Raw genomic sequence first — 27639 nt, forward strand, 5'->3', positions numbered from 1 at the left:
CTAAAAGTGAATATTAGTTTCTGATCCTGGACGGGAATCCAATCGCTCGAATGATCCTTCTTCATTTTCTATACTTTCTTCACTTGATGGAAGTGTCAAGAAACAGTTCATCAAGTCCCAAAAACTCCTTACAATAAATAAGACCAACATAATTAGTGAAAAACATACTTCGGGCTAATGGTTATACTGCTAGTGTTTGACAGAGAAACTCAACAAAACCTTTTTCCATTTTCATATAAGGGTAACCTCAGATATTTTGCAAAAATACTATTCTGCTGTTTCATCTTGTCACTATTCTCCAAAGAAGTTCAGTGTTAGGCAATCCAATGAAGAGAAAAATGAACCTTCTCAGTTATTTGTCAGGGAATGGGGGTAGACTACAGACAAATGTTCTGGGTCCATCATAATCTTCAAGATGGATCCATGGCCCCCTGGCAATGAGACCATCTGTAGGCAAGATTCATATGGTGAAGGTGTGTTGTAGTATTTGCTTTGCTATTATGGGTCTCCCGCCTCCTGAAGACCCAAGGCTCTTCATCTTCCAGAAATTCTGGCTCCAAGGTTCACTCTCACGTCACCTACAGCTAATTGCTCAGAAGGCACTTTTGGGAAGAACACCCATTCCCTGCTTTTACCCCATAGCTACGCTAAGCAGATTTCAGTCTGGTCAGTGCTTAGGTGGGAGACTGCATGACACTATCATGGAACAAAGACTGCGGTCTAATGTTTATAATAGCTCTAGAAATTGTAATAATAGAGTTGGAGTGGGCCTTGTAGGCTATGCAGTCCAACCCCCTGTTCAATGCATTCCTGACAGATGGCTGGCAAGCCTCTCCTTGAGAATCTCAGGTAAGGAAGAACCTCCTCTACCTCCTGAGGCAATTGGTTCCATTGTCAAACTGCTGTGATGGCTACGATGTTTCTCCTAAGGTTCAATTTAAATCTATCCTCCATTAGATCTACTCTTTCCTTCTGGAGCACCAGAGAGTAAGTTTGTGCCCTCTTCTGTGTGACTACCCTCAATTTGAAGACTGCTACTAAGTCTTCCCTTCACCAGGCAAAACAGACCCTACAATCATCTTCACCATCATCATCATCATCATCACTATCATCCAACTAACACATATTGATCTGGGGGTGGGATAAACAAATAGTCCTGAGTAGTCCATTCCAGCATTAACTTCCCAATCCAGTCATGCTTAAAGTAGGAAAGTTCCAAAGGGGTAGCCCTAGGAATCTATGGGCGAAAACGCTTGAGCCTCCTTTAATCCCTGTTTCAGCCAGGATTCAGCCAGGATCGAATGCACGTTCGGCGAAACGCATGTATTCAATCCTGGCTGAATCCTGATTTAAACAGGGATTAAAGGAGGCTAAAGCGACCGTGCGTTTTCGTCCTATGACAGCCAAAATAACAAAAGGTTGCAAAGCATCTCAAAGACTAACAGGTTTATTGTAGCATGAGCTTTTGCGAGAAAGAGCTTACTTTATCAAATCTTTCTGCCAAAATAGATTCTTGCTTATGAAAGCTTATCCTACAATCAAGGTGATAGTCTTTAAGGGGCCACACGACCCTTTCTTATTTAAAATAAATGCTGTGTGTGCCTAGTTGCTCCAGGATGTGGATTGGGGATGTGCATTCAAATGGGAACACACAGAACGCAATGCTGTACAGAAGACAGCGCTCATTCACGTACACATGTTCAGATAGGCATCCGATTAATGCCCTTGGGCTCCTGACCCAGCAAACGACACACTGACAGATGCCTGTGCACATACACTGCTCTCCTTGTGTAAATGATGATTCTGGGTAAGGGATAGTCGGCAAAAGATGCAAAGTCAACTGGGTATATCTTACATGTTTAAATATTGGCTCAGTCACAGACATGGGCCACACATTCTGCCTTCAGCTCAGTGGATAACATCAGACTACCTGGGATGTTGCCCCTTTGGGGACTGTGTAGTTGCATTATTAATCTAGGCCTTGCTGATAATTAATGCCATTTAAATAAGCTTGTAGGCACCAAGGGCAAAGAAAAAGAAAAAGATGATACAGTTCTGACTTCACACAATTAGACAACCTCCTTCAATTATGCCTCCAAGACAGACTTTGATTCTCCTGTTCTTCGCAATGTTGGCGTCTCTCTAATCTATAATGGGGAAGAGTTATGCCAGCTCCTGAAATGAGGATTGTAATAAAAGGAGGGCAAATTTTGGGTGCTCCCTCATTTATTAACTGTCTTATTATGCAAATATCCCAAGGCACTGCACAATTTAAAAGAGCTCAAACATGCTCGTCGCTGGGAGTAAATTTTAAAACAGTCTTAAAGTTAGCACATTGCAAACTATTTAGTGAGGGTACTTCCTTAAGTGTCTTAGGGCTAATTACTTTAAATAATTAACCACCTATTAATGGGACTAATTAACCTTGTATTCCAGTATTATCGCCATGTAATTGCCATAATATTTTATTTCTAATAACCTCTGGGATGCCAATATTTTAATGATTTTTTAAAATGCTGCTGAATTTTTGCTTCTGACATAATTGTTTCCCTTATTTGTTCTGGGAGACAAGCTGCTCCCATCCTTCTAAATTTTCTTTGCTTTGTTGCGGCTCGGCATGGGCAGATCTGACTTCCCCTTCGACAGTGCCGGACACCTGCCTTCCATGCAACAAGCCGCTATGTGAGTCAGCAATAACCCTATTACTGGAAGATCCTGCTGGCTAAGTTCTTGTGGTTACGGCTGCTAATTAGCCAGAGTCTTCTGCACTTGATCAATTGAGTTTCGTTCTCACCAGCTGTTCCAGGCACAGAGATACAGTCGGGAGGCTTACAAAAGTAGAGAAATTAAAATTGTATACAGTCTTTCAAAAAGTCAGCATTGCAGAGGCTGAATTACCTATTTACTTATTCCATGACTGAACGCCCCCTAATGACAAACTTTGTGTTGGAGGGTGATGACCACAGGATATGATGAAACAGGCTTTCATAATCAAGTTAGCATAATCAATGTAGCATATGGAGATGGCAGAGATCCAGCAAACAGCACTTTGCGATCGGGGAGCCTTTCTTCTGCTCCAGCCAGCGTAGTGTAGTGGTTAAGAGCGGTGGTTTGGAGTGGTGGACTCTGATCTGGAGAACCGAGTTTGATTCCCCACTCCTCCACATGAGCGGCGGAGGCTAATCTGGCGAACTGGATTTGTTTCCCCACTCCTACACATGAAGCCAGCTGGGTGACCGTGGGCAAGTCATACTCTCTCAGCCCCACCCATCTCACAGGGTGTCTGTTGTGGGGAGGGGAAGGTGATTGTAAGCCGGTTCGCTTTTTCCTTAAGTGGTAGAGAAAGTCGGCATATAAAAACCAACTCTTTTTCTTTTCTTCTTTACTCACCAGTGAGGGAAACATATATATTGTTCATGGGTTCTCTCCTGTGTCATTATTGTACATATGCCATACCTCAGTCCTGATGTTGGAAGAAAATACAGAGAAGGAGTTCTAGAGATCTCTGACCCAAATTAAGCCCTTCCTGGATCACATCATACTTACTGCTGACTCTGTGGAGTAATCTTCTGTCTCCTTAAAGCTCCATTGAGATTGTTTTCAACATCCTACAAAACATAACATTAAAAATCCCCAGTATTCATAATAAAATCATTTCTTTGCTCAAAACAAAAATAAAACCAGTACTTGCATCACACATTTCAAGTGCTGAAAGCATATCACTTCCATTATCTCAGTAATCCTTTCCGAGCTCAGTAATCCTTTCCCCAGTATTTTATTATGTCTCAGAATGGCCCCTCACCCAGCTCCACCCCAGCGGCAGCCCTGGATTTGTGATAGAAATGAGATTTGAGCTCAGGACTTCCCGATTTACTGCTCACCATCTTATCTATTACACAATACAACCTCTCTTTGAAAGATGGTTTAATATAGGGGCAAAGAGACCACGCTTCAAATCAGGAAGTCTCTGGTGCTGATCTCTCCTCTACTATGAACTTATCGGGTGGCTCTGGGCCAGTCATTCTGCCTTCGCTCTCCACTTCTTCAATTTGAACAACAACAACAACAACGATACCATCAAGTTATGTTACAGGATCATTGTAAGGCTTTCACCAAGATAATACATGGGAAATGCTTTGAACACTTGAAGAGAGCTAGCATGGTGTAGTGGTTAAGAGCTGTGGTTTGGAATGGTGGAGTCTGATCTGGAGAACCGGGTTTGATTCCCCGCTCCTCCACATGAGCGGCAGACGCTAATCGGGTGAACTGGATTTGTTTCCCCACTCCTACACGCGAAGCCCGCTGGGTGACCTTGGGCAAGTTACAGCTCTGTTAGAGCTCTCTCAGCCCCACCTACCTCACAGGGTGTCTGTTGTGGGGAGGGGGAGGGAAGGTGATTGTAAGCCGGTTTGAGTCTCTCTTAAGTGATAGAGAAAGTCGGAATATAAAAACCAACTCTTCTTCTTCTATATAAATGGCCTGTTGTTATTACAATGAGTTGGGGCCCAACAAAAAGTCATAGGGCAAGTTGCCCAATCTTCCTCTCCAGAATACCATCGGTTCTTAAGGATGACCAAGCTGATTCCTCCTTCTCCTACTTTCGTTTTCCCCTTTATTTTTTCCCACTTTAGTTTAGTCATGGAGAAATCATGGAGAGTGCAGTAAAGATCACAATATTCATACACAACACTCCACACCAGTTCTGTGAGCTCCCAGGTACTTGAACAGGCCTGTTTCCTCATCTCCTTGTGTTTTTATCTCTTTAACTGGCTTTCAGTGGCACTCAACCTTCCTTGTCTTCTGGAGCATGCTCAGTCTTCATCAGGCTGCTATGTGATTTTTTTCCCTTTGTGCTAATTTACATTTGTACATAGGTAGGCCCCGACCTGGATCGCCCAGGCCAGCCTGATCTTGTCAGATCTCAGAAGCTAAGCTGGATCGGCCCTGGCTACTACTTGGATGGGAGACCTCCACGATGCAGAGGCAGTCAATGTCATGATGCAGAGGCAGTCAGTGTCAAACCACCTCCAAATGTCTCCTGCCTGGAAAACCCCACTAAGGGTTGTCATAAGTCAGATGTGACTTGACAGCAAAAGAAAAAAGAGAGACAGAGTTCTATAGATATGTAGAAATTTCTACACTGGTGATGCATGGCCTAATTTTGGTGCTTTCATAATTGGCATTTATTATTTTTATTTATTTTATCTAAAGCATTTATTAGCCGCCTTTCTTCCTTGCAGAACTCAAGGCAGTTTACATTATAAATAAAACAATGATAAAAAAACAATATGAATAAAACAATTATAAAAACACATAAAAGGGCTCAATTTAAGAACTCCAGTTAGGACTGCCTATAAATAAAAACTAAACCAGTCAAATGCAGTCCTAAATAAAACTCTTCAACTGCCTCCTGAAGATTGTCAGTGAGGGGGCCAGACACACCTCCCTGTGGAGGTTGTTCCATAATCCATGAGCCACTCACTTTCCTATTGTGTATTATAACAATTTTTATCATCATATTAAGAGCCAGTAGTAAGTTAATAGTCACAGTCACCTAAGGCTGGGCTCTTAGAAGCACAGAGTGGCCCAGAGTTGGCCCCACAATCTAACCCACTATTATACCTCAGGAGTAAGCCTACCCAAGCTGAGACACAATTTGCTATTAGGAGACAGTAAAAAACATGGCAGAAAGCATATCGCCAACACATCCCTCCAGATGATTCATGTCAATGAACCAAGATACACGCTATTGGGGAAAGTTAAGAACATAAGAAAAGCCCTGCTGGATCACAGCAAGGCCCATCAAGTCCAGCAGTCTATCCACACAGTGGCCAACCAGGTGCTTCTAGGAAGCCCACAAACAAGACGACTGCAGCAGCATTATCCTGCCTGTATTCCACAGCACCTAATATAATTGGCATGGTTAAACATGGTAACAAATGTATCACAATGACGGATGTTGTTAGAGCCAATGTTCACTCTTATAGCCAGTTAACCAAGTGTGGATTCATAAACCAGTTGTCTTTCCCCATACACTTTTATATCTCTCTCTGAACCACTTCATCATAATATGGTGACTTTCATAATACAGGGAATTGGACACCTAATTTCACAGGGCCTTTCCTTCAACCCCATTCTGAATTAGGCTTGAAGACATTTGGAGTTTGTATCTAGAAATATGCCTGTTTTGAGCTCCTCCATGCCCAGGTTTCTCCCTACCCTCCTCTTTCCCTCAATTTACTGAGAGGGTAGCAAGGAGAGTTAGGATTCAGGCATTGATGTTAGTTTGAGCAAATTTGGCGGCACATTAGGCAGTATGGGAAATGTTGTTCTCATGCTTCCCGGTGTCAAGGATACAAGAGGACTGCAAGCTAAAACATGTCCAGCAATTAGATTTCAAATGCCCTATGAACTGGATGAGATGTTCTAGATTGAGCTCACAGGACAAACATTGACCAAGCTAATATCAATGATCCATTCTGATGAAATGACTTCATACTATGCTCCCACCAGACCAATGTCAGATGCTATTCCAGAGTTGTAAATAGTTAACACATGAAGCTGCCGTATACTGAATCAGACCCTTGGTCCATCAAAGTCCGTATTGTCTACTCAGACTGGCAGCAGCTCTCCAAAGACTCAAGCAGGAGTCTTTCACATTACCTACCTGCCTAGCCCCTTTAGCTGGAGATGCCGGGGACTGAACCTGGGACCTTCTGCATGCCAAGCAGATGCTCTACCACTGAGCCACAGCCCCTCCCCAGTTATATAGTATTATCCTCAAGTTATATAGTATATCCATTATCCTCTAAGGTTTTCTTGTTGAATTGCATGAATTTTCTTCTGAAAGAAGTCTATGACTTTGTGCCTAATGCTGTAACATCAGCAAGGTTAATACAGCTAGTTATATAGGATCAGAATAGGCTGTGATGCTACTGGCCATGGAGACCTCCACAGTTTCGCTACTGGGCACAATTTGAGATAGCTTGCTTGATTTATGGTTGTCTTTGACTACCTCTTAAGTCCTGTTTAGTGAACTTACCTTTATTTGCTTTTTTAGAAACTTATTAGAGGCCTCGAGCTTCACTGCTTCACTCTACAAAAAAGCATTAAGAAAGGGTTTCTAAAATATCTCACCATATCTTATATGATCAATAAACAAGCGAGTGTTTTGATCAGCGCTTAAGACCAGAGACTGCTAGGAATAGTTGTACTTCCCCCATTTAAGACTACTACCAGCCAAAGATACATGCGGGTTCCTGCAGTGGGCCAAATAATGGCCCCCAGGACCATTTCAGTGTCCTTCACCACACACGCCACACTCACAATCCAAATCAAGCACTGCACACACGGGGATTGAGAAGAGTCTGCAACTCACATCTGACTGTTCTGCAGGACACAGGATGGGGACCCTGGAACCAACCTGAGGGCTTCATAGTGCACCAAAAGGCTGCTGAGAGCACACTCTTTCCTAATGGAGAGCATACCCTATATCAGGGGTCCCCAATAAGCACACTTGTACCCGTGGACACCTTTTCTTACATCCTCCGACACTTGCTGGGAATGTGGCAGATTTGACTTGGTGTTTGTTTGGGCATGTGGAAGAGAGCGTCCCTCTTGTCCTGCTAATCTGGCACAAGTAACTCCTTTTATCTGCTACAGCCTTTACTGCTCCCTTTTTGTGTGGCTTTGTTATTCCTGCAGTTGTTGACACCCACATTTCCCCCTTCTTCCCAATTGCTATTTGATATGGGATCCTTTCTTTCACTTTGGAAACTCTTTCTGTTGAAAAAAGTTAAAAGGACCCTCCCCCCACCTACCCACCCACACCCTGGTCAGCTTCATTTCCTCCCAAGTGAACTAGCTTGAAGTGAAGGGTCATTTATTCATGGCTGTTTGCTGCGGTTTCAATGCTTTGTTGCTCCGAACCTTATATTTGATTTTTCACAGCTGCTGCAAAGTGGCCCATAAAATTCGCAGCATCCCAGCAGCAACTCAAACCTGTGTTGCTACCATCTTTCCCTTTGCCTCGCCCTTTCTGCCGGAGGGTCCCATGAAAAACTCCCTGGAGTCGGATTTCTTCTCCCTGCCCATCCCTGCAAATGTGTCCTCCCTTGCCTACATCTCCCCACCCACAGGGGCGGCTATTGGCCAAGGGTTCTTTTTTTGTTCCGACCAGAAGCCCGCCCCTTTTCATGCGCTTTGCGCGGCCACTAGATCTGCGCTTGAGTGCCTTACCAAATCCAACTCTATGGCAAGATTACAAGAGATGTGTGGCCTCCCATGCATAAATGGCCCTGGGCGCTTTGGCTGCTGCACTAATGAAGAAATAAAAAATAAGGGGGAAACAAAGAGGGGGAAGTGAAGAAAAAAAAGGTGCACGAGCGTAAATCACGAGGGGAGAAGTGAAAAGGGGGACGAAGCAAGAAGTCAGGACACACCATCAAAAGGGGGGGAAACTAAAAGAGAAACAAGGAAAGCGGACAGAAGCAGAAAACAGAAGTCAACGGGAAAACGAATCCAAAGCTGAAAGGGAAAGGGGGGGAACCGTGCCGAGTCAAAGCAGAAAGGGAGACAAGGGCTATTTACGCAGGGGAGGTTTTGCCTTGGATTTGCCGCGCTCTCTAGATGCACATTTTCCCCATCCAAATTCTCAAAACTCTGCATTGGGGGCTTATTGTTGAGTTTTGAGAATTCGGATGGGGAAAATGCGCAACCAGAGAGCGGCAAATCCAAGGTAGAACTCCCCATGCATTCGGTTGCATTAAAGTGGAGTTGAGCGGTTTGGAGCCCGATAGGACTTCTCATTCCCCCTCTCCTTTGGATGCCTCCCCTCTACGGAGCTGCGATGGGCAGAGTTGTGACGGAGGCTGGGGCGGGCCTCAACAGTGAGCTTGTTGGCAGGAGGAGGGCTGAAAGATCAGGGGCAGACATAACCATTGTCAAATGCTACGGTTTTTTTCTCATGAGTAATCCAAGCTACATTGGGCTTTATGAATTAGATTTGATTCCATGAATAACCTTTTACGTTCGGGATTTTTTTTGCTCTGCCTCAAGAGAGCAGCAATTTTTTGAGTGAATAATTGACCAAGGAGGAGGAAAGCCATCCCCCCCCCCCGCAGTGACTTGTCTTCGTTCCCTCCCAAGTAGTAGCACCTGTGAGGAGTGGGAAGGTTTTTGCTTTGGGGGTGGGGTGGGGGGCAAGAAACTGCACATTTATTTATTATTTATTTATTTATTGCATTTATATCCTGCCCTCACTCCTGGCAAGCCGGACTCTGTTTTCTACACTTGTCAAAATGAGTGCAGAAAAATTGCAAAAAAACTGCAAAGATCTGAAAGCGCCAGTAAATCCAGAGCTTTGGGTGTTCGTGTTAAGAGGTGGTTTAAAATTTTCTGTAAACCTCTTTGCCAAAGAAAATGTAATGAAAATGCTATACCAGTGGCACCTGTCACCCTCTAAATTGGCAAAAATAATATCAACGGGATAAAGGGGATTGTTGGATGTATGGAGCAGCTAATGCAAATTTTATACATCTGTGGTTGGAATGCAGCAAAGCAGTGGAATTCTGGAATATGATTGTTTCGGTGATCTCACAAGGTATAAAGAAAGAATTACCATTATCCTCTAAGGTTTTCTTGTTGAATTGTGTGAATTTTCTTCTGAAAGATGTCCATGAATTTGTGCATGATGGGGTAACAACAGCAAGGTGAATACTTGCCCAAAATGGGAAGAAAAATATAATCCCAATGAAGGAGGAGTAGTTGGAGAAGCTGACAGAGTGTATTTCACTGTGTAAGCTAACCTGCCTGTTATATGGCCAAAAGTCCAAAAAGTTTGAAAAACTGAATGTTTTTCTGTCCAGTTCGAGCTTGTACATTTTGCAGTTAGTTCGCGCTTGTATATTTTAATGTCTATGTATTTAGTAATTTGTGTTTTAGACCTTTGTTTTTATTTGATTTGTTTTAATAAAATTTATTTTTAAAAATGTGTGGAGAACCTAGCAAAAACCTAGGACATATTTTTTCAGTCCTGACTGGGAAGAAAGGTCCGTGTGTGTGTGTGTGTGTTTGTGTGTGTGTGGATGTGAAAAGCAAATCTGTGTGCTTTTCAGCTGCGGCAATCCTCAAAAAGCACAATGTTGAAAGCCACTCTGAGACACAATATGGCATCTTTTCAAAGAATTATCCACTTGGTTCTGAGATTCATAAAAAGAAAATCTCTGAAACGAAATCAAAATTGGCCTTGTTCTTCAAGCCTGGGGTGCAAAGCAAAAACACCCCAATTGCATCTTTTATAGCGGCAAACTTGCTTGTGAAAAGAAACTTTTTGAAATGGAGAGCTCTGCACAGAGGTATTTTTGGCTGTTGGCAAGTGGCTTTTTGAAGGTTTTCACAATAAAGGTGAAATCATGTCTGCAATCCAGAAGTTGTCGCTCTCTGGGAGCACAGTGACCAGAAGAATTTAATTCATTTCTTGTGACCTGAAATATCAGTTGCTAACTGACTTGCTGAAATGTCTATTTAATTGTGCATATTTGTTATATTTGACTTGTTGCATATTTGTGGTTTGCTTTGCTCACAAGAGAAGACAGGATGTAAATATTTGAAATGAAATGTTAAATAAAAGTAAGTGTGTGGTTTTATGGTTGGCTCTGCCTCTTCTGGCAGCTATTTTGTGATTGACCCCATCTCTTCTAGCAGCCATTTTGATTTTGTGCTTGCACCCACCACCCAGTGGCACAATCCCAAAAGTGCCCACAGGCTCCAAAAGGTTGTGGACCCCGCCCTATATCATGAGCCCCTACTCTTCACAGTGGGCTGTACTAGGCTATGGATAGGGCATAGCAACTAGCCAGGGGCAAGCTAGTCATCAATGCCACTGGGAAACATCCCAGTTGGCCAATGTCCTAGGGAGATGCTCCCTCTCACTAGGATGACCCTGGGCCCAAGTTAGTGGTGGTCTTCACCCTGTACAGGGCCAGCTAGCCGTTGCCACCTTGGTGAGCCGGAATCTCACACGGAGGCTGCCAGTTCATCCACGAGCCACTGCTGAGGAAGTAAATCAGCCAACTGACCTAGAGAGCTGCAGCCACAGGACAGGACGTGAGCTAGTCAGCCAGTTGCCCAAGGCAGCTGCAGCCCTTCAGGCAGCCCACAAGCAGCCCACAAGCTTTTCCTCCTTTCCCCTTCCATTGGGGAATGAAGGCGGGGGTGGGGGTGGGGGTGAGGCCATTTTTGACTCCTAGTCCACCCCTTCAAGTTGTCCTCGTCCTGGTTTTCAAATTATTCTGAATATGAGGGGATATGGGGATATGAGGGATATGAGGGATATGGGGATATGAGGGCTGCTTCAACCCCTGCACAGCAATGAAGGCCCAGTTGCCACGGCATGAGCACATGGCAGAAAACTCAACCACTCTGGTGTTGGCGAGGTCAGATCTTTGACATCTAAACTTCCAGTGCTTTAATAATCCCTTTTCTATTTCACTTCCTAGCGACACTTTGAATGCAAAATACAAAAACAAAATCAACAAAATTGAAAACAATTAAAAATCAGAAAATGATATCCTTACCAAATGGAACGAGGTAGTCCCCTGCCTTTTTTTTCATTACACGCATGCGCGCGCGCACACACACACACACAGGTCCTACCCGTAATTCCTTAATGGTTTTCTCTCTGATGCTAGCAATGCCAGCAGAAGTCATGGTGTCTTTAATTTCGGTTTGCATTTGTTGAATCACCTCCCACTTGGCGAGAATTTGTGACCTCAGAGATTCAAGGTGCTCACTACTGGAAAGAGGCGTCTCCACTTTGGGTGACTCTTCAGGTTTAGATGGTGCTAGCAAAAAGAAATGGTTACATGGGTGCAGCCTTGTGGTTGCAGCTTCAGAAACCAGCAGCAAAGTCCACATAGCTTCAACAAACAATAATTTCTCCACGCACACAAACACACAAAAACGAGTAAACTATACAGCAGTCTAATGTAGCCAGTGGGATGTCAGTTGCATAGCAGTGTGCCGGACTCCAGCCTAACACTAAGGCTTCACTCAGATGACATTTTCACTCACTTCATTGCCATCCTAGCTAGCATGGTGTAGTGGTTACGAGTGGTGGTTTGGAGCAGTGGACTCTAATCTGGAGAACTGGGTTCGATTCTCCACTCCTCCACATGAGTGGTGGATGCTAATCTGGTGAACCAGATTGGTTTCCCCACTCTTCCACATGAAGCCAGCTGGGTGACCTTGGGCTGGTCACAGCTCTCTCAGAACTCTCTCAGCCCCACCTACCTCACAGGGTGTCTGCTGTGGGGAGGGGAAGGTGATTGTAAGCTGGTTTGATTCTGCCTTAAGTGGTAGAGAAAGTCGGCATATAAAAAACCAACGCGGCTTCTTCATCCTCATTCCTCCATTCCCCTCTCCCTTGCCATGTGGGGAATCACATTTGGAAGGTACTTCAATGTTCAGCAGTGGGGCTTTCCCTGGACTTACCATGGCAGTGGGGGAGCAATGAGGCTACATATGCCCCTCCAGGAGCAGCCCACATGTGTCTCACCCTGGATGTAGTTGGCTGCTTCCCAGTTACATCACCTACAAAGCCAGGATATGTCCAGAGGTGCTGGGAACAGGCTATGGTGAGGGGACTGGCCTGAGGGGCTTGGCAGCCCAACAAGATTGCCTGGCAAGCTGCTGGATGAGCAGCAAGCCAAGGGAGGAAGGAACACAGCAGGAACACTCCCGGAGGTGGCTGAGCCTTTTCCTCTGGCCTGGAGGGAATTCTGGGTCTAGCTGGGAGGAAGCAGGGAATGGGCATCAGCGTGCAAGGACACAGAAGTTCCACATGGAGGGCCCAGCAGTAGGGGAGAAGGTGGAGACCTGACTGTAAGGAAGAAAGTGCAGAAAGAGGAACAAGGTGCTGCAAACCCCTTCCCTCTCTAGTCTGAGGCATTGCAGGCCCTCCCAAGACTAAGCAGAGATGGCTGAAGGTGGGGCCCATGGACTAGACAAGGGGAGTGCCAAACTGTGGTAATCCATGATGTACAGATGCAAGTGACATGGTAACCGAAGTGAGTTCCTCCCACGAGTGGTGGAAAGCGCCATCATGTCACAGCCAACTTATGGCAACCCCATAGGATGTTCAAGGCAAGAATCATTCAGAGGTGGTTTGCTATTGCATGCCTCTGCATAGCTACCCTGGTATTTCTTGGTGGTCTCCCATCCAATACTAAACAAGGCCAATTCTGCTTAGCTTAGCTTAGTTCTGACAAGATTGGGATAGCCTGGGCCATCCAGGTCAGGGCGGTTCCCCCCCCCATAAATCATGATTCTGGGGGGGGGGGTCCCCCCCCATAAATCATGATTCTTCCTTACTGGAGGGGGTGGAATTTACTTCAGTTAACTAATTTGCCTACATTTGTACATCATGGGCAAATTCAGTTAGTTCTCAACATAGATTCTTTGTGCAAGAAGGGAAGGGAGAAGACAGAGGCACTAGGGTTGCCAACTTCCAGGTGGTGGCTGGGGATCTCCCGCTAATATAACTGATCTCCAGAAGACAGAGATCAGTTCCCCTGGAGAAAATGGCTGCTTTGGCCATTGGACTCTGTGGCATTGAAGTACTTCCCCTCTCCAAACCCTGCCCTTTTCAGGCTCCACCCCCAAAATCTCCAGGCAATTCCCAACCCAGAGCTGGCAACCCTAAGAGACACACATGTGAGCATGGCAACAAGCACGCTTCTTGCCCTGGTCAGTTTAATGTTGGCTTAAAGTGACATCTGAATGCAGCCTAACTTTAATAGGTTTCTGCACAGGGCAATGTTATACAGGCCAATATAACCATTGAAAGCTGTATTACTCACCTGGCTCTTCTGAGACAGACTGACTCATCCACAGTTCAATTTCTAACTCATTTCTGATTCTAAATTCAGGAGAAGGAGAAAGTAATCTTATATTAATTTTAGCCAAATACTGTTTTTTAAAGTCTTGTACAACAGCCCCGTGGCGCAGAGTGGTAAAGCTGCAGTCCAAGCTCTGCTCACGACCTGAGTTCCATCCCAACGGGAGTTGGTTTCAGGTAGCCGGCCTCAGCCTTCCATCCTTCTGAGGACAATTAAATGAGTACCCAGCTTGCTGGGGGTAAAGGGAAAATGACTGGGGAAGGCACTGGCAAACCACCCCGGAAACAAAGTCTGCCTAGGAAACGTCGGGATGTGACGTCACCCCATGGGTCAGGAATGACTCAGTGCTTGCACAGGGGACCTTTACCTTTATATTTTTACAATATACACAAGATGCAAGCCAAACTATACAGCCAGTATGGTGGAGTGGTTAGAATGTCAGATTAGGATCTGGGAGGCCCAGCATAGATTCCTCACTTTGCCATGGAAGCTCGCTGGGTGACCTTGGGCCAGTCACACGCTCTCAGGCTAACCTTCCTCACAGGGTTATCGTGAGGATATAATGAAGGAGAAGAGAACAACGTGAGTTGCTTTACATTCCCCAACTTGTTTTCATATTCACAAAATAACCACTGCCAACCCTTTTCTCAAACAAAACCCAAATTCTCTAGATACTTCTGCATTTACATTTTGTTGCACGCAACTGCTGTTTTGTGTTGAAAGCCATCTTGAGGGTCTTTCATATACCATAAGGCAGGATATGATCAAAAAAGGAATTAACAAGTGAACAAACAGAAGCTAAAACACATCAGGAAGTCTTGCAGGTAATGATTTTCAATGAGCAGCATTATTCCATGAAAGAAGGCTTTGTTCTGTGTTGGGTTATCTAGCCATAATGTTCAGTGGACAGGTCACTTGGATCCGCTTGCTCACCTGTGCCAGTCAGTCTTTTTCAGCATAACCTACCTCACAGGCACGTTGTAAGAATAAAATAGAAGAGGGGGAAATTGTCTCTTTAAAGTGCCGGCAGGATAAAAATGTGACAGACATGACAGACCAATCTGTCACAGTACTTGATTAGGTTTGCTTCATTCAATTCTGCCAGCTCAGGAGATCCAGTTCAGCAGTTAATCCTATGTGTTTTTCATATTTTTATGTCAGTTGGGATTTGTACATCCACAATGCACAGCTCTGAACATTTGTGGATTCCAATCCAATCTCTTGCTCAAGTCGCTTGATTAATCTGGTATGTATCCACGTGATCATTTGGGGGTGGGATTTCATTGCAGCCCTCTGAGCCATCTGCAGCAGGGATTCAAACCTTCTATTATAAGGTTGTTAATGTAAGTATGAAGGCATGGGGGCTTGTGGATATTACACACAGGCAAACAGAACTGGGGAAAGGCCAATGAGCTATCAAGCTGTTAATGAGAAACAGAGTCTACAACTAAGTACACTTTTTAGGGAGTCATTGTGATTAAATTCAGTGGAATATATTTCTGTCGATTACATATTTCTTTCTCCAAGAAACGCAGGCAGGGTAGGATGCGGGGTTCCTTTAGTTTATCCTCACTATGCCCTGACCTGGATAGCCCCAGCCTAGCCTGATCTCATCAGATCTCTGAAGCTAAGCAGGGTCAACCCTGGCAAGTATTTGGATGGGAGACCTCCAAGGACTAACAAGGTCGTGATGCAGAGGCAGGCAATGGCAAACCACCTCTGAATGTCCCTTGCCTTGAAAACCCCATCAGGGGTTGCCATATGCCATTTGCCTTTTTGAAGGCAAAAAAGAAAAGAAAAACCCTGTATGTGGTAGGTTAGGTTGAAAAAGTAGTTGGCTAACAGTAACCTAGTGAGCTTTACTGGGGCTCTGAACCTGGGTCTCCTCAACTCTAGTCTGACATGGTAACCACTGTTCCATATTAGCTCTCTGAGTAACCTTGCATAGGGTCTAGGCAGCCCATAGTGGCAATCTTGCAAATTGTTAACTTCGCATTCCGGTGGGATGTAAATAATGTACTTGGAGCAGGATTGCAACCCATTCCACAGGAGAAAGCAGAGGAAACTAGGGCTGTCAAATCGGTTCGGCCCGAACTGAAAATCAGCCGAATTTCCCTTGATTCGGCGGTTTTTAGTTCGGACGGATCCGAACTCAAAACTGGCGGGCAACCAGGGGGGGCCGAATTCAGCGAGTTCGGCGAATAAATTCGGCCAATTCGGCCGTCAGTAAGCAGCATAACCGTCAGTAAGCAGCATTCTCCTCCCCCGGCCAATCGGTGGCCAAGCTGGGTCTTCTTCTGGCCAATCAGTCAGGATTGAGTGCTGGAGGAATCAGCTGATGTGCGGCCGGCCGGGGAAAGAGAGAGAGAGAGGGAAATCCTCATGTGTGTGTGAGGGGGTGCTTGTGCACATTCGCTCCTTTCCGTGGCTGCAGGGGGCGCATTTTTTGGGGTACCGACCCCAAACTTTCAGGGGATATTCAGACAGGTTTTTTTAAGAGACCACCCAAGTTTTGTAAACATTGGGTCAGGGGGTCCCGAGATATGGGCTCCCTCCCTTTTTTCTTTCCATGGCTGCAGAGGGCGCATTTTTGGGTGTGCCGACCCCAAACTTTCAGCGGAGCATCAGACTAGGCTTCTTAAGATACCCCCCAAGTTTTGTAAACATTGGGTCAGGGCCCCCCGAGATATGGGCTCCACCCCTTTTTCCTCTCCCCCTTTTCCATTTTCGTGGCTGCAGGGGGCGCTTTTTTGGGGGTTCAGCCCCCAAACTTTTGTCATAGCTTCAGAGAATCCCTCTTAAGAGACCACCCAAGTTTTGTAAAGATGGGTTCAGTGGGGGCTGAAATATTGGCTCCCCCCCTTTTCTCTTTCCATGGCTGCAGGGGGCGCATTTTTGGGTGTGCCGATCCCAGACTTTCGGCGGAGCTTCAGTCAAGGCTTTTTAAGAGACCACCCAAGTTTTGTAAACATTGGGTCAGGGCCCCCCGAGATATGGGCTTTCCCGTTTCCCCTATTGGGATGAATGGATCACCCTCGAGAGATGCATACATATGGATCTTATATTGGATACAAATGGAATCATATTGGATTACCCAGCCTCCCAGCCCCTCCTGCTGGAACAGAAGACAGCCACAGTAAGACCCCTTTGGGGGCTTTAATCTATATTTTTTCTTTTCTGTGTGTGTGGGGGGGGGAAAGCAGAGTCTGTGTGTGTGTGTGGGGAGGGAGCAGTTTCTGTGGGTGGGGGGGGGGAAGCCAAAGGGGGCTTTTGCCGGTTCTGCCTGGGGTGTGTGTTCCCCCTCCAGTCTCTCTCTCCCTGGTTTGAGGGGGGGCTTCATTTCTATTCTTCAGGTTTTTCCTCATTCATAAGATCAGTTAGGTTATTGATGCTTGCTCAAAACTGGTTTTCAAATGGTGACTTAAAGAATGCATCTGCCTGGTCCCAAGTCCAATGCAAAAGGAGACATTCCACCCCCTCCTGCTCATTATGCATAGCTAGCTGCCTCTGTCCCTTTCCATGGTATGCAAACTCCCAGGTGTCAGGTGTTGCTATGCACTGTTGCAAAGGTTTTGCATTGCGTGCTTGTGTTGCTTTGCAGTTGTATTGTTTTGCAAAATTCTTCACACCTGCCCCGCCCTTTGCATATTTGCAAAGGGGTTGCTCTGCAGTTGTGTTGCTTTGCAAAGTTCTTAGCACCTGCCCCGCCCTTGCTCTCATCAGCTGTTTGTCGGGCGGGGAGCTTTGTGCGTGGGCGGCAAGCTCTGCGGAGAGATCCACATTAAGGGTGGGGGGGACCCCTTTCAGGGCCCATATCTCAGCCCCCCCTGACCCAATCTTTACAAAACTTGGGGAGTCTTTCAATATACGTCCTTTGAAGCTCTGCTGAAAGTTTGGGACCTCTAAGCCCAAAAATGCCCCCCCCAGAGCCGCGGAAAGGCGCGGTTGTGTTTTTAATGGCTTTATTCGGCCGAATTTTTTCCCCGAACTTTGAATTCCCGCCGAATTGAACGGATCCGAAGTGGGGGAGTTCGGACTTCGGCACGTACCGAACCCACAAGGGCCAAATTCGGCCGAATCCGAACTGTACCGAATTTTTTTTTTTTGACAGCCCTAGAGGAAACTGTATTAGGTAAAGCACTTGAATCATGCTATGAAAAGCGAGACAGTAAATTGGGTACACCAATTTCCTGTTCAGGAGAAAGAAATTCCAACAGTTTGGGAACAGCCATCAAGAACGTGACCGCATGGACCCTAGCTATTTGTTTCTGCCCCGTTGCTAGTAACTGAAAGTTGGCTCCGGGCTCTGTGTGGCAAGTCCACTGAATGACTCCAGAGAAGCTGACCATTCCAAACCATAGGCAAGAAATTCTCCATATATGTGGTCTCTGCCATTTAAACATCTCACATTTTCATAACTTACTCTTCGTTCCTTTCTAAGACTTGTTTAGACTTCTGCACAAGAACCTGGACTTGCTGCCTGGCCTCCACAATTTCCTGAGTCTTCACTGTCCTCTTCTCCATACCTTTGACTTCATTCTGCAAGGTCTGTTTCGTTGCCAAAACACCAATGAAACATTTGTTGATATTAACTTACATAACTGTTACAGACATTTGCTGATAGAAAGACATTGCTAACCACCTGCCATGGAGAGCAACGGAAAAGTTAATACCTGCACATGGTCAGAATGAGGACCACCCATGCGTGTATTTCATTACTTGATACTTGATGAGTCAGAGCAGGCTCTGTTTGTTTTTTTAGATGAGGTGAAATGATCTGGAAGTTCTGCCTGTGCTATGTGACCTATGATGGCTCATTCACACAGGAAAGTTACTCCTGGATATCACAGATATGAGGTGATGAATACAGTCGTGTTAAGTAGCTCTGTCATGCTAGGAAAAGTTGAGGGCAGCAAGAAAAGAGGAAGACCCAACAAGAGATGGATTGACTCAATAAAGCAGGGGTGGGGAACGTCAGGCCCGGGGGCCGTTTAAGGCCTGTGAAATCATTTGGCCTGGCCCTTCATAGGTCCTGGCAGATCTCTAGCTCAGAAGGATCTCAGACTGGCAATCCGCCCCCTCCCGCGGACAGGAATAGACTCTATTCAAGGCGGATGTGAGTTTGTTTTGCCGAGAAAAGGAACCTCTTTCCCCCTTGCAGAAGAGTTGTTAGCTATGGAGCTGCTAGGACTGCCCAAGAAACTGTGTTAACCCTTTTGCACCCAGGCCGTGGAGAAACGTATTCCCTCTGTAATACAAGAGGGCTGGGGACGGAAGTGGCGCCAATGGAGGGGTTAAAGGGGGCAGGGCCAGAATGCATGGGGGGAGAGAGTTCTTAGCCAGTGTGCACTTATTTCACCCCTGCAGGCGGAGGCAGCAGGAGCCAACTGTAGAATCCAGCCCTGGCCATGCGGAGCAGGAGCAACTCCAGCATGTGGCTGGACAGCTACGCCCAGCTGGTGCAAGACCATCCTGTGCCACCAGGTGGGCGAGTGCGCCACCGGTTGGATGCCACGCCGGGGGGGGGGCGTCATCTGGGGCAGCTGCCTGCTTGGGGCTTGGTCGGCTAATTTTTAAGTTGATAATTTTGTATGGCCCGTGAATGATGTTATAAATATCCAATTGGCCCTTGGTGGAAAAAAGGTTCCCCACCCCTGCAATAAAGGAAGCCTTCAATCTGCAAGATCTGAGCAAGGCTGTCAAAGATAGGACATTTTGGAGGACTTTCATTCATAGGGTCGCCATGAGTCGGAAGCAACTTGACGGCACTTAACACACACAAGTAGCTCTGCCTTTGCACAAGGGTGTTTAGAATAAGAGACATGTCCTGTAGCCCCTGCAGACATTTGCATGTGACCAATAGGCGAATCTTGCTAAATTTTGTGGCTGCATATTTTTCAAGACAACACACAAAAACAGAATAACATTCAACACAACACACAAATGCTGAAACAACACACAGAGAAAGGCGAAAGCTGAATCTGTGCACAGCAGAATTCTATAGTCTGGCTGCTTGAGGAATAAGTCCACACGGAGGCTTGTTACTTAGAAAACAAACAGAAGTTTATTATTGTAATACTAGATAGGAAAGGCAGAGTAAAGGCTTTTAGCAATCTATCTAAGCCACGATGGAGAAGAGATTGTCGAAAGCATGTCCAGCCCTTATGGTGGACAGAGGAAGGAAGGGGGGGAGTGACCAGAAGGAAGGAACCCCTGAGAGTAGCATTATGGGTCAAAAAGGGACAACAGCAGGAGAGGACAAAGGAAAGGTCAGGGAGCACCCTAACTAGTCCTTTACTAACTCTCTACTCCCCTCCACAGCGACTCTGAATTTTGTGCTAGCATTACACAACATTGCACAGTCCATTCCTTCCCAAAAAAAGGAATGTTAAACATTAGAATTTCTGGTGTTGTGCTGTCTAGGGGAAGAACTCTATATTCAGTTTTTTAATAATTTTAAGGCTTTTCCTCCCAAATGCAGACACTGTGGGTGGTTTTTGGAAGGGGACAACTGTGCAGGATAGTGACTTTTTAAGCCTTTCCTCTCCTGTTATCACACACACACACACACATGGCACCCTTGAATCATTTTTATGCCCTTGGGGGTGGAGCATATGAGCACCTGTTAATTTTCTCAGCAAAGGCGTGCATTTTGTCAGCAGGGAAACGAAAGGGGAGGAAAGGGTCAAAGAGCCCTCCCCCTTTCCCCCATCTGGCTTTTTCCATTCAAAAAAGCAGCCCCAGTGACCGTATTATGAAAAGAAAAAATACAGGGCCATCCTTACCAGGTCTGCTCAGAATGGGAGTCAGATCTATTTGACAGGGCTTACTCCTAAGAAAGTTCTTAGGATGGTACTGTGAGTCTTCAAATGCTCACAGTATGAAATGTGATGTGCCGTCCCTCTTTAAATAGGGGAAACCTGCTGCTTAGGAATGTACATCATAAGAGCCATGCATTAAATTTTCTTGTACTTCCTATAGGATAACGTTTGTGTAATTATAGAGAGAATTAGATATTACTATACATTGAAAACAGCAATATTACCCTGTATTGCAGTGTAGGCAGAGAATCCAGCAGGATCACAATGTAAAGCTCATATTCATTCTGAAAAGTATAAGGAAACCAGAATGTTGGAAAATAGTTAAATTTGGAATAGGGAGAGATAAAATCTTGCTCCTCCTTTCTTTATCTTTGAAAATTTATTTTAAATGCACAGGAGTTCATAAGAAGCACCTGTGATTAAATTAACAAGATTCTAACAGGCTTGTACAGCTGTCAACCAATTTAGCATATGCAATTTATTAGTCACAGGGTTTTTAATTGGCTAATTGGTAAATTAGCCAATTGCATTAAAATAGATTTGCATATTACAAAACGCAAACTTATTTGAGGATACTGAAATACTTATTTGCAGATACCAACATAATTTCAGTGTTGTGTAGTGGGTAAGAGCAGCAGACTCTAATCTGGAGAACCAGATTTTATTCCCCATTCCTCCACACAAGCAGGGGACTTTAATCTGCAGAACCGGGTTCGATTCCCCACTCTTCCACACAAAGCATGTTGGGTGACCGTGGGCCAGTGACAGCTCTCTCAGAACTCTCTCAGCCCCAACTACCTCACAAGGTGCCTTTTGAGGGGTGGGAGGAGGGAAGGTTATTGTAAGCCGCTTTGAGACTCCTTACAGTAGAGAAAAATGGGGTATAAAAACCAACTCTTCTTCTTTTAAAAATAATGTACATGAAGAATTTTTTTTAAGCTACCATACATGGTTGGAATGCAAGGACTATTTTTTTCCTTTTTCATCACTGGCCCTCTGAAACTGGGAATATTCCCAATTGCACAACAGTGTAGAGCCCACATTTCATACAAACAAAGAAGTTCAAAGCAACGGGTAACATCCTACTGCTCTACTGGCCCAAGGAGCCTTCCTCCAGCGTAAGAGGCTGTTCTGCCAGTGGAAGAGCCTCTTGCATCAGGGGAAGCCTTCTTGATCAGGGGGAAGTCCCTGTCATTGGAGCAGTTAGAAACAACCAGTGGGGTATGCTGGTTATCATGCCAAAACAAACCCACCAAGAACCTTCAGAACATGCTGCCTTAACCATTAGGAAGACCACAGTACCTTCACTTCTTTCAGAATGTCACCAAAGATCAAAGAGCTGTTGCAAATATCTTCAAACACATCCCCAATAGCCTGCAGGCGGTTAAAGTGGGGACGAGTGCAATCACAAATATTCCGGAGGGCCTGGAAGAAAGTCAGATTCACTTGCAGGATTTATTGAGGTATATTGTCCTGATCATTACATGCACTCAGTCCCAAAAGCACTTGCCGACCTTGGCTATAGCAGATGGGGGGCGGGCTGTAAAGTGTAATCCCTGTCACAGGAAGTTTACATAAAGATAGGCAGGTTTCTGGAAAGAAACTTTGTCCAGTCAATCTCCTGTAAGGTCAAGGATCACATAGCCTCTTAAATATGAGCAGCTAATATACCCACGTGTATGTAAAAATAAACAGGCATCTAGTGGCATCTTAAAGAATAACAAATTTTCATTGTACCATAAGCTTCTGTAGACCTTCATCAGATGCATGCTCTAGTTTCTTGAAATCTTACGCTGGTTGTTGATTTCTGAGATGCCACAAGACTTTTTCATTTTTGCTCCAACACAATTATACCTTTAGAATTATTACAGGGTCTATATATACCATATTTATAAAATCAGTACAGTTGTAGGGTCTTAATTTGTTCAGTGAGAAAGAACTTTAAAGTCCTTTGGGAACGTTATTTTAACACCAGTTGGTGATTCAGAACTTGCCTTACTGTTGTAACCCTTTCCACTGCCTACTGTCAAGACTGTGAGTTTGTTGGGACCAGACATCCTAAAAAAGAACATAAGAAAATGGAGGCCAAGGCCGTCCCTTATGTTGCCTCTTAAATTGGTACTTAGAGGTTCATTGTCTCTGAATGTGAAGTCACCACAGCTATAAGCCATGGTTTAGGTCACAGACAAAATAAGCCCAAGTTACTAACATATTAAGAGAAAATAATGGAATTGTAAGAGGAAGGAAGACAGGTAAAAGGAGGATAAATCAGAAGTTCTATTTTAGATAAATTCAGTTTCAAAGACATCCATAAAAAACAGCTGTGCTTGGATCCACAAGTAATTTGTGTGGATGGAAAAGATTTGCATGAGTGGAATGGGACTTCTACACTTCCCATCTTTCACTGCAGCCTAAAACGCCTTCCAAATACTGAGCCCTTAGGCCAGGGGACCCCCAAGATCAGCATGGTTGAGAGTTGGAGATCTGCTTCAGGATGGGGGAGGCCATGAAAACCACCTCACACTCCATCCATTGGAAGCCAATATGGCTTCTAATCATCAAAGAAACCATATAAAGAACAAAGTGGCAGGAGGACTCCAGGTCATCAGCATAAATATAATTGGTGTGTGTGTGTGTGTGTGTGTGTGTGTGTGTGTGTGTGTGTGTAAAGTGCCTTCAAGTCGCAGCCGACTTATGGCGACCCCTTTTGGGGTTTTCATGGCAAGAGACTAACAGAGGTGGTTTGCCAGTGCCTTCCTCTGCACAGCAACCCTGGTCTTCCTTGGTGGTCTCCCATCCAAATACTAACCAGGGCTGACCCTGCTTAGCTTCTGAGATCTGACGAGATCAGGCTAGCCTGGGCCACAAAGGAACACAAATAGGAGACCTGAGGGAGGAAATAAAAAGAAAACAAAAAGGGCCCACAACAAAATGCTGCTGAACTCCATGAGAAGAAGATTGCAATTTGAGATTGCTGAGAATAAGTTCATTCAGAAATTCAGAAAAATGGGGGTGGGAACCCCTCCGAGCTGAATCAGGACATAGGATTCTTATCTGACTACAGACGCTAATTTTCTGCCCCTAACCATTTCTCCCCTGCTTTAATCAAACTAATCACATTTCTCACTGTTCCTCTGCATCCTGAGTCCTTTCTTTGCAACGCCCCTCCCACCTTCAGACTGGGGTATAAGGACTCACAGGTCTCCATACTTATTTGTATCATATGAAGGGAGCTTTGACTCTTGAAAGCTCATACTCCCAAAATTCTTATTGGTCCCTAAGGTGCTACTGGACACAAATCTAGCAGTTTTGTTTTATCATCCAGCAGTAAAAATGAAGTGGAGCTATGTGATGCAAAGGGTCTCTTACGTGCTAGCATTACCACTGCTATTCTTGTTTCAACAAGTTAGAATTTTGTAGCTTTGGCTGAAATGTGGTGGCTTTAGAGTCCCACTGAACTGCACTGTTGATAGAAAACCTTTCTTTTCAGATTCAAAATATCAAGCAAACAAACAGCGCTCTGAAAGAGAAACTTGAAGGGGGGATTGAAGAATATCGGTTGCCAGAGGTAAGTTTACTTACAAGTGGAGTGCTGTGCTTTTATCTTCAATAAAGGGACAGGGGGCGCAGGAAGCTTAGCAAGTTCTAACTTACTTGGCTCCACCAAGATCAATGATTGTGCCCGAAGAGGTTGTGAAACTCTTTTTTTGTGAGAGAGAGCGGCTGCTAAGAACCTAACCATGATTGAGTAAGTCTTACAACCCCATAATCAATTCTATTTTACTCCTGCAAAAGAAGTCAATCCACTTTCTGAAAGTTCACTGAATTAATCAAAGGTGGTCCATATCAAAGTGGCAGTTTCGGAATTCAAGCAGAGACCCAATGGTATTTTTCTCACTTAGATCGTTTATGCATGGGAGCTTTACCTGAGGTTCGTTGCTTGCTGGACCCACCCTTTCCTGTTGGGAATCTATGCACCAGCAGTCTCCAGGCTCAAATCAAGAAGTATTTGAGTCCCTGCCCCTTGAAATGCTGCTTTGTAATTGGCTGTAGTGAGAGAAAATCCCCCCCGAAACCCAACTGCCACATAAAAAGGCATTTTAAGAACAAAAAAAAAAAAAAACAGAGCTATCTGAAAGGAACGGTGAGGGGCAGGGAGAAAACCAAGCCTCATTTTTAAAAGCCTTTCTTCTACTCAGAAAGAACTCAGAGAAAACAGGAACCATTTGAATCCCTGCCCCTTGACACTTTGTAATTGGCTGTAGTGCTTGCTCTGAAGGAAACCAAGCTTCTGTGGCCCACGCTTTGCCTTATGCATGGGGATTTTACCTGGGCTGAGCTCAGGGAAGATGGAAGAATCGTGTTAATAGAGGAACAGGAAGCCCCAGGATTTGTGAGGGCTGGCAACGAGGTCATCTCTAATGGACGGAAAACTCATGCATAACTCCAAGGAACAACCGAGACCAATGGGGGGGAATGTGAGTGAAAGTACCCATGCATAAACGACCTTAGACTTCTAATACCCAAACAACTCTTTTCTCATATTGATGTGAATTAGTTTGTTCCTTCATTTAATTTCCAAGGTTTGTGTTGGTGTGTGTTACAGTTATTTTCCACTACTTGTTTACTTACTTGTGCTAACTTCTTTTCATGATGCTCTGCTGCCTTGCTCCCAATGAAATCATTCTCTAGCAAATCTTTCTTGGCAATAAAATCCTTCTGAAATTGCATGAATTTGAGAAACTGGTCTGTTTTGGTCACGCCAGCCAAATAGGAAGGAACGAATTGGTATTCATCTTTAGTCCCCTCTGCAACACAAAGCCGACTGTTCATCGTTGATTTATATTTCAACATTTTCAGCTCTGGAACATCTAACTCTTCTCTGATAAGCGGCTTCCGAAGTATACCAGCTCCCTCATCCGTTTTCTTAGCTGCTTTCTTTCTTTGTATTTCCCAAGAAGGATTACCTAGAGAAACACTTACTGGAGTGACAGAGCTGGCCTGAGATCCCGGAGGCTGACGATATGAATGAGCAGCAGATCTGGTTCGCGTGGGAGCTGGTATGGCATCATCAACGAAGTTGGCCAAAGTACACGTTGTTTTTCCAGTTACCTCAGTGAATGCTCTGGGTGTTGTGAATTGTTTTCTTTTTTTAATGGCGTATGCTGATTTTTTGCCACTCGCCCAGATACTGTGCTTTGTGGATTGGGGGGGTTTGTAAAGCTTACTAGGGTTGAGGTGACCTGAGATGTAAAGTTGAATTTCAGCTTTGTGTTCATTTTCCACTCCATCTATTAGGTCTGAAAGACTGTTCTTCTGCTTCCTGTTTGCCATGTATAAACTAGACACTGTGTTACAGAAACAAATTTTTCAGCTCAAAATAAAGAGGTTCAGTTACTTAAAATGTTTTAAATTCATTGGGTAGTCTAATGAAAGCTGTCTAACCATACTTAGCTAGCATACTTTCCCGAATTAATGCATGTAGGCTAACTTAAAGGATGTTTTGTAGTGCATATGATCTGACTGTCAGGGAACATTGTGCGGCTAGCACAAGGCGGAACAGTCTTTGTGGGTGGAGCCACTTTTTGTGGGTGGAGCCACAGACTCAAGGCAAACAAGGTGCAAATTACTCCATTAGAGTAGCGAAAACTGCCAGCAAACTTTTAGTGGGGAAATAGTAAAACTGGCCTTCCAAACCAAGACTGGGCCTCCATTGTCTGATTCACAAATAGTGTCTTCTGTGCCTTTGCTGTGTGCATGTGCTATTAAAATGGCATCCACCTGCTGATGGCTGTTCCTTGGGAGAACAGTGATAAGAAGAGGAAGGGTGGGGATATTTAAAAAGCAGAATTTTTAGGGAACTTACCAAGGAGGCAGCTACTAGCTCTGACCCTTTGATCCCTAGACAGCTACTAGCTCTGATCCCTTTTTCAGCCATTCTTTCTACCTGACATGATGGCAGCTGGAAAGCAGGATTGGCAGCCTCCAGTAGGGGTGGGGATTTCCTAACCCCAACTGGCATTTCCCACTGCCACTCTGAACAATAGTGGAAGAAAAAAAATTAAATTTAAAGATTGCGGTCGGCTGACAGCATGACATCACTTCCAGCTAAACCAAGACGTGATGTTACACCTCGCTAGGAATTGGCCGAAACTTGATTGTTTCCCCCAGAAGCGACATCAGTCCTCTCTGGAAATAGATGGAAAATTTATGCATTACCTGGAAGTGACACTACGCGGTTGGCCTATGATCACACATACACACTCTTCTCCCCCTGGTTGCCACGCCAGGCCTGGCAACCCTATTATTTTCTGATCTAGAGTCTGCCTTCCAGCTATGATGCTCAGTGTTCTAGCTATGAGCAAGTTTCTTTACTATTATACCATGACTCAGTGGCCTCCAAACACAGCCCATATGATGTTCTCCTGGTAGTTCATCGAGGCCTTGGCTGCTAAATTGTCCAAATGCATCACAATGAGACAGATCCACAATGTATTGGATCTCGAGGAACGCCTGCTTGATCACCTGTAGGTCCTGCTGCTTAATGTGTTTTCATTGCTTAGAAATGGACTGATGCTGAAATATAGCCACAGGGTAAGCATGCTTTTATATTGCCATTAAACAATTCCTCATGCTCACCAGTTGCACAAGCTGGTTCTTTTTCTTTCATTATTCTTTAGCAATGCTTGAATGAAAACGACATTAACAATAAAAATGCCAGCCCAAAGAGCAGTATACCCCCTTTTGCTTTCAGCTATTGATTTGTTTCGGCATGAGTTACATAGCAGCTCCCCAAATAAAGCAAAGGACTTTTTTCTCCCCTCCCCACAAATAATCTAACAAAGCCGCACATTAGAATTGAGAAATATTTAAACGGCACGCGAACTTACATTTCACAAGCTCCACAAGGCATCCGGCAT

The 27639-nt window shown here is 44.8% G+C and overlaps 1 protein-coding gene across 1 annotated transcript; it reads right to left on the reverse strand.

The window, feature by feature from the left end:
• Nucleotides 1-27639, reverse strand: C7H6orf118 (chromosome 7 C6orf118 homolog). The gene is given in 10 exon segments (XM_056853314.1): nucleotides 1-127; nucleotides 3547-3608; nucleotides 7043-7096; nucleotides 11656-11843; nucleotides 13860-13918; nucleotides 18322-18446; nucleotides 20944-21003; nucleotides 22022-22144; nucleotides 25352-26067; nucleotides 27606-27639. Coding segments are annotated over 10 exon segments (1548 nt in total).

Source organism: Euleptes europaea, chromosome 7, assembly GCF_029931775.1.
Source record: "Euleptes europaea isolate rEulEur1 chromosome 7, rEulEur1.hap1, whole genome shotgun sequence".
In the NCBI taxonomy this organism is placed as follows: domain Eukaryota; kingdom Metazoa; phylum Chordata; class Lepidosauria; order Squamata; family Sphaerodactylidae; genus Euleptes; species Euleptes europaea.